The sequence below is a fragment of the Brachyistius frenatus genome, unplaced genomic scaffold (assembly GCF_029030835.1).
Source record: "Brachyistius frenatus isolate BFR_SWC_R1_liver_20210118 unplaced genomic scaffold, ASM2903083v1 Contig_210, whole genome shotgun sequence".
Lineage (NCBI taxonomy): Eukaryota > Metazoa > Chordata > Actinopteri > Embiotocidae > Brachyistius > Brachyistius frenatus.
This window is the reverse complement of record NW_027210809.1, coordinates 25,883-33,961: the sequence shown is the minus strand read 5'-3', so window position 1 is coordinate 33,961 and position 8,079 is coordinate 25,883. Positions and strand designations below refer to the sequence as shown.

Genomic DNA, 8,079 nt, shown 5'->3' with positions numbered 1-8,079 from the left:
CAGAGTACACTTGATGCTGATTAGTGTCTATTATAATACATGTTTTTGTTTTTGTTTTTTTTATGTATTACTAATCAACTTGAATGTTGTAATAGTCCAGAAGATTAGCCACCGAGTAGTGCTGTAACCTCGTTATCTACTCTATCTACGTATATAATAATGTTACCTGTAATCTGAACATTAAAGACACTGGACGGGACAAACGCTGACTCGTCACGTCTTCAGTCTGCTGCGAACAGGTAACAACTGTACGTTTATTTTATCCTCCATCTCATGTTAAATATTACAAAACGACTGAAGCGCCGACCTGGTGAAAAGGATTTACAGTTTTCAGGTTGACTGTTGTGGATCGTTCGAGGTATTCGGTGGACTTTAGTAACACAAACATACACGTGACACACAACTCGACAATGTTGTGGAGCTGAAACGTTTGTTCCTAGAAACTATTATTGAGAGCGAGTGAGACAGGAGGGCAGCAGGAAGGAAGGAAAGAGGTGTGGATGACTAAATGTGGCTCAAACCGACTGAAACAAAAGGAGTTTGGCCTTTAACTTGTGACACAAAATTCACCAAACACTGACTGGTCATCAGGACTTCATATCTTAAACAGATAATATTAATCATAATTATGATGCTTTAAATGAAATAATCTCAGGATAATGTTTTTAGAAAAAGTAAATGTGACACCACGATAGTGGTTAGTTTCAATTTCAAAGGCAGATTTATACAACAAACGTTGTTCTGCAATGTCAACACAATTAAAACTACACTTCAAAACAATTGACACAAAAATAACAAATTAAGCAATAGAAAACAATTAAACAAAATAAAATACGAGAAATATGAAGCAAAACAACACAAAGAGGAGGAATGTACACATATAACGAGATAAAAAAACAAATAAATTCAAATCGGATTTGATGACAGAAATTGAATCTTTTAGATAATCAAGTCATTTATCTGTTAAAATGTCACATACATGGAAGGATGAGATTTATTTCTGTGTTTAAAGATGCTGCACTTCAAATTCATAAAATAAAACATCCATAAGCGATGAAGAAGATAAACGTGGGCAACAATTAATTGTCCTTCTGTCAGAATTGGTCCTCAAAAATAATCAAGCCACAAAAACTTTGTTTCATTTTGCGGATTTATGATTTCTAAATAAATTCCAAACAATCAAGAAATCGGTTCACCTTTTGATTTATGTACTCAAATAAAGTGCTCGAGAATCTACTTTGTGTAAAGAGATTCAGACAAACAGGTTTACAGAAACACATAAATCACCAAAGTAGATTATTTATGTTTACTCGGGTTAAAACGGAGCTTTTGTCGCACTGGAAGTCTGATTTTTCGGATAATTCATTAACATAAATCTTGGAAAGTTCATGAGCAATTATTAAGGAAGTTACAGATGTATAAAATAAATGGTCACCAAAGAAAGTGTACCAGTTGTGTGCATGTTTATTTACCCTATAATTAACATCAAATTACGTCATTTCTTCCCCATAAAAAGGTGTTTCTTCCTCTCATTGTTTGGACAAATTAAACCCGTGACTGACAGTTAATGATGTTATTTTATCTTCTACAAAACATGCAGCTTTTTATAATATTATTATTACTACGTTCAGTGTTTGACTTCTTGCCAACCGTCCTGCCTTTGTTTTCCATCACAACGTTTTTTTTTTTTTACTGTCATCATCATCATCATCATCATCATCATCATCAGCAGCAAAATCAGAAGCAGGCGATGAATTTAGACTCGGATGAAAAGACGACGCTGTCGAGACAAAGAAACTTTTTCAACTCCTCAACCGTCTCGTCTCTGCGGGACTTGAACCTATTTTTAGCGTCTCCTCGCGTTGGAGCAGCTCGGTGAGCTGCTGCCGTCCTGTTTCTAGCCTCCATCCAGGCCGAGCTCCGACCGTCCTGCCTTCGCCGTGACTCACTGGAGCTGCTGGTTTGATTGGAGGAAGTCCGTTAGAGAGTCCCGACCTCGACACCGTTAGAGGCCGACAGACAGGACGGAGAGACAGACAGGCAGGAAGACAGACACACAGCCGGTGAGACAGGCAGAGTCCAGAGGAAAGTCTGAGTTTGAAGTGTGAAGCAGTTCGAGTTGGTGATGAACCCGTAGAGATGGCGGACGAACTAAAAGACTGAAGAACGGGATTAAATGAAAACTCGTCTCTCAAACAAGGAATTATTTTGTTTTATACGAGATCAAAAAATTCAACTTTTAACTGTCGTTTTTCTCTCAAACTTCACTTTTTCCGGAAGAAGTCGTTGATTGCTGAAAACCAAGAGAGACAAAAAAAACAAACGGATCTTCTTCTGACATCTTTCCTTTTAAACAGTGAACGTAAAGGAAGATCTCGTGCCTCCGGTTCAGGATTATGGTGGTGGATTCTCCGTCGGAGGATCTGAAGGAGGATCAAAATGTTGAAATGTAAAGTTGACGGTTGTTTCTGCTGCCTGTGGTTCACCTCGCTGCTGCTGCTGCTTCAGGTCGGTCCACGTTTGAATGATGCTCATGAAGAAACTCAAAGAGGACAAATAAGTTTCCAATTTAATATCAAACTTTATAGTGTCAGTTTTGGGGAAGAAGTCTGATTTAACTTGATGTTTTCAGGTGAAAAATGACACGCGTAAACTTACTGCTGTTTTTTGACAGTAAAAAAATAACCTTCAGCAATTAAGAATATTTATTTCACTTTTGTTGTTACATCAAAAAAAAGCATTACAGCTTTTCTTGAATAATTGAACATCTGTACTCTGTTGTAACACTATTATTCTACTTTTAAAATGTCCAGAAGGTAACATAAGCAGGTATTAAATCATATTCTCATTGGGTAAAATTATAGTGTTGAAACACATTTTTAAATTGAGACAGAAAGAAAAATGAAATTTTTCTGTAGATATGTTGAGATGTTCTGTGATGTCACGTTGATGCTTTTGTTATTTTATACAAATATTTGTCTTTAAAACAAACTATAAATTATATGACTTGCTGAAATGAAAATTCAGTCCATATTTTAGGACTGAAAACAAACTGAAAATGTTGTTGTTGTTGATATTTGCACCTTCTGAACATATCTCAACAAGAAAATATTTGTGTTACAACAAACAAATTGTCTTGTTTGAAGGCTCCTTGTCGTTGATGTACATGAGAACATCATTAAGTAGATTTGTTTTACGTTAATACGTCACCAACATACATCGGAGCATAAACATATTCCAAAATGATCAATCTAAAATGTTGTTTTTCGTAAAGACGGTTGGCTGAAACGGAGATAAAAGTCGTGAATTTAGCTGGCGGTTAGCTAACGAGCTGGTCACCTAGCCAACCGGGAGTGGGCATGATTTATTTGACATCAGAGTTCGTATCACCTATAAAACCCTCCCAGTGACACTGAAGCGTGTCACTGTCACGCTTTGCTGTCTCGAGGCGTGAAAAACAACGTGGTTAGGATTACGAAACGGATATCTTTTTAAAGAAAATTAGCGGTTTTCTCGCGGACTTGAATCTCCGTCGTGAATGTTGTGAGTTGGATATGTTGGATATTTTGGATATTTTGGATGTGTTGTATGTGTTGGATATGTTGGATATGTTGGATGTGTTGGATGTCTTGGATATGTTGGATATGTTGGATGTGTTGGATATGTTGGATATGTTGGATATTTTGGATGTGTTGGATGTGTTGGATGTCTTGGATATGTTGGATGTGTTGGATGTGTTGGATGTGTTGGATGTGTTGGATGTCTTGGATATGTTGGATATGTTGGATGTGTTGGATATGTTGGATGTGTTGGATGTGTTGGATGTCTTGGATATGTTGGATATGTTGGATGTGTTGGATATGTTGGATATTTTGGATGTGTTGGATGTGTTGGATGTCTTGGATATGTTGGATGTGTTGGATGTGTTGGATGTGTTGGATGTCTTGGATATGTTGGATATGTTGGATGTGTTGGATATGTTGGATATGTTGGATATTTTGGATGTGTTGGATGTCTTGGATATGTTGGATGTGTTGGATGTGTTGGATATGTTGGATGTGTTGGATGTGTTGGATGTGTTGGATATGTTGGATGTGTTGGATATGTTGGATGTATTGGATGTGTTGGATGTGTTGGATGTGTTGGATATGTTGGATGTGTTGGATGTGTTGGATATGTTGGATGTATTGGATGTGTTGGATGTGTTGGATGTGTTGGATATGTTGGATGTGTTGGATGTGTTGGATGTGTTGGATATGTTGGATGTGTTGGATGTGTTGGATGTGTTGGATATGTTGGATGTGTTGGATGTGTTGGATATGTTGGATGTGTTGGATGTGTTGGATGTGTTGGATGTGGATTGGATGTGTTGGATGTGTTGGATGTGTTGGATGTGTTGGATGTGTTGGATGTGTTGGATGTGTTGGATGTGTTGGATATGTTGGATGTGTTGGATGTGTTGGATGTGTTGGATGTGTTGGATGTGTTGGATGTGTTGGATGTGTTGGATATGTTGGATGTGTTGGATGTGTTGGATGTGTTGGATATGTTGGATGTGTTGGATGTATTGGATATGTTGGATGTGTTGGATGTGTTGGATGTGTTGGATGTGTTGGATGTGTTGGATATGTTGGATGTATTGGATGTGTTGGATATGTTGGATGTGTTGGATATGTTGGATGTGTTGGATGTGTTGGATGTGTTGGATATGTTGGATGTGTTGGATGTGTTGGATGTGTTGGATATGTTGGATGTGTTGGATGTGTTGGATATGTTGGATGTGTTGGATGTGTTGGATGTGTTGGATGTGTTGGATGTGTTGGATATGTTGGATGTATTGGATGTGTTGGATGTGTTGGATGTGTTGGATATGTTGGATGTGTTGGATGTGTTGGATATGTTGGATGTGTTGGATGTGTTGGATGTGTTGGATATGTTGGATGTGTTGGATGTGTTGGATGTGTTGGATATGTTGGATGTGTTGGATGTGTTGGATGTGTTGGATATGTTGGATGTGTTGGATGTATTGGATATGTTGGATGTGTTGGATGTGTTGGATATGTTGGATGTGTTGGATGTGTTGGATGTGTTAGATATGTTGGATGTGTTGGATATGTTGGATGTGTTGGATGTGTTGGATGTGTTGGATATGTTGGATGTGTTGGATGTGTTGGATGTGTTGGATATGTTCGATATGTTGGATGTGTTGGATGTGTTGGATGTGTTGGATGTGTTGGATATGTTCGATATGTCCAACCGGCCTGAACCGACTTTTTCTAATGTAAAATGGCCGGTAATTAGCATTAGCGTTACCGTAATTAGCTCCACTGCTAATCTACACCTGTTCAACACCTACAAATACAAATACAACGTGTAAATTCGGCACAGTGGGAAGACCTTTAGAAAATGTGTCGTATAGATCTGGCGATTCTAATCGTGGTCGTCACGGTGATTTAGAAGCAGCGACCCCAACGTCCGTGAAGAGTGTTTTTGTCTCACGTCTGTACAGTTTCATTTCCGTCTCTTTCTTCTGCGTCGTTGCCTCTAAACTCGCCGAACTTCATTATCAGTGACACATTGTTTTATTTCCTCCTCGGCTCGCCAAGTGTTTGAGGAAACAGAACGACTGTCGCCGACTCTATTATCACACGTAAGGTCGCAGGTCGGAGGTCAGATATTGGAGGTCGGCTGAAATGGTGGAATCTGAAAAGTGATAAAGACTCACAAAGGTTACACGCAGTTGGGAAGTCCTGCTAAAAATGTGACGTAAATATCGATCAATTTACGACTTCATAAATATTTGGAGGTACGACGGCAAAAAAGGACGAGAATTTTATTCTTTTCTTTTGTATTTAAACAACTTTAATATAATTCTTAAATGTAACAGGAGTTCAACCTACTGGAACCTGTAAGACTCATCATTTACACACAACGTCGTTTCATTCACACAAAAAACAAAAGTGTAAACACGATAAGTTTTAGTTTGTCGGGAAGGTTTTCATCCCAAACTTTTTGAAATGGTTGCAAAACCATTTATTATTTTATTTCTGCCGTTTGAACTTTAGTGTAGAGATGGAATATTTTACAGGGACTTTAATTGTACCAGCGAGTCAAATGTGAAGGAAAACAAGAATATTTTTGGCGGCGGGTCAAAGTTTCATTTAAAAATGGAGGGTTTCCTTTGGGAGAATTTGGCTGCGTCCTTCTGAGGTCTTGGCCGTCGCCCGTCTCCGTCTCCAGGACGGTTTATCCGAACAATAGGATCAAAGTGAAGCTCCACCCAACATCTTGGTTTTTGGGAACGAAACACTGGTTTGTAGATCTGAACGCTGGCTGTAAACGTTTGTTTTTTCCTCCGTTGTGGAGATCAGAGGCAGCAGGTGCATCCAAATATCTGAAGAAAATCCTCCTTCATCGTTTGTTCTGCACACGGTACACCGACGTGTGTTAAAGCATGTTTTAAAACAATCAAACTTTAAATATATAAAAGTATTTTTTTCAACTGTATTCTGTTTAAAACGGTTTAAAAAGAAATATGAAACATTATCGACCGAGTGGTGAAACGATGTCAGCGACATCGAACTCTGAAGTTCAACGAAGCTTTTTGTCACTTTCAGGTCGTAGTTTTTGTTTCTTTAAATTTAAACCCAAAATGTTGCTCGTATGAAATATAAAAGTTGGATTATGTCTCTGTTGAGATGTCTCAACTTTAAAACCTTGTTTTTAGATAAAAACAACACGTGTCCAAGCATTTTTTTTGGCTAATTTCTTTTACCAAACTGTATTTTTGGCAAAACTTCCATCTCAACGTGTCATTTAAAGCTCAGTTTGTGCTTTGCATTTCTTCTCATCAAATCTTTTGAAAAATGATTATCTTTTAAAAAGCCAGGTGGTTTTCTGACAACATTCAGCTGTCGTTTTTTCTTCTTGTTGTTTTTATGACTAAATGAAACAACTTTCAGTTTGATGTGTAAAAATATGGAGGTTATAAAGGGTCGTGAAGATGAATTACAGAACAACAGACGGACTTATAAAAGTCTAATTTCAAGTATTTGTAGCTTGTTAAGTTATTAATATTTCTCCGAGCTGCATTTAGTTTTTAATGCTCTTGTGTCTCTCGTGTCTCTCGTGTCTCTCGTGTCTCTTCATTCAGCCGATACTTTAGATTTGTTTTTAACAACGCTCGGTCTCACTGCTGTTTCTGATTAACGTCCCGTCAGGATGCGAGCCGAGCCGCTCCGACTCAGAACCTCACAGCGTCCGTCCCCTGCAGCGTCTCCGTCTCCGAGCCGTCCTCCGGTCCGGACTCGGTAACTCTGACCGTCAGCACGCCGGGACGCAACTGCTCCTTCACCCTGTCGTCTACGGACGGCGAGGCCGACGCCACGGAGTGTAGAAGAAGAGGAGGAGGAGGAGGAGGAGGAGGAGGAGGAGGAGCTGGAGACCAATGAGATCGGCGTCAGGGAGCGACGAGTTGAAGAGGAGGAGGAAGGAGGAGAGAGCTACCTGGGCACCAACCAGCTGGAGGTGGAGGATGGAGGGAACGTGAGGCAGGTTTTCACCTGCAGGTTGGATCACCTGGAGCCGGGAGCCGCCCACCGGCTGCAGGTCCAGTCGCTGACGGACAACGAGGCCGAAAACGTCACGGCGAACACCGGTGAGTCTCCGTCCGGTCCGCGTTCATAGAACGGTTCGCTCCGAGCACCCGTTAAATATCAGACACTAAAACATTTTACTCACCAACTTCTGCTGCAACTCAAGATTGTTAAATAAGAAACAAAGACTTCATGTTACACCGACGTAATCAAACTTTTAAGATATAAAAGATGATTTTTTTTATTATTTGCAATGAATTCTGCTTCAACCTTTAAAGAATTATCAAACATTAATGTCACTTTTAGGTCATACATTTTGCTTCTGGAAATATTAACGCAAAAATAATGCTCATAAAAGTCTGACTGTCGATGTTGATTTGTCTCAATTTTGAAAAAAAAAAAAGAAGGTGTTTTTGTACAAAAAGCAATTATCTCTGCAGACTTCAAATTAAAATGTTTTTGTTAACAGTTAAAACCCAAAACA

At 39.1% G+C, this 8,079-nt stretch overlaps 1 protein-coding gene across 1 annotated transcript in view; it reads left to right on the top strand.

Annotated features, from left to right (window-relative positions):
• Positions 1 to 2,057: 2,057 nt before the first annotated feature.
• ptprb (protein tyrosine phosphatase receptor type b) overlaps positions 2,058 to 8,079 on the top strand; it is a 30,857-nt gene continuing 24,835 nt past the window's right edge. Inside the window, 3 exon segments of the mRNA XM_069719205.1 lie at positions 2,058 to 2,508; positions 7,221 to 7,430; positions 7,432 to 7,657. Of these exon segments, the coding sequence (XP_069575306.1) occupies positions 2,440 to 2,508; positions 7,221 to 7,430; positions 7,432 to 7,657 (505 nt within the window). The 5' untranslated portion in view covers positions 2,058 to 2,439.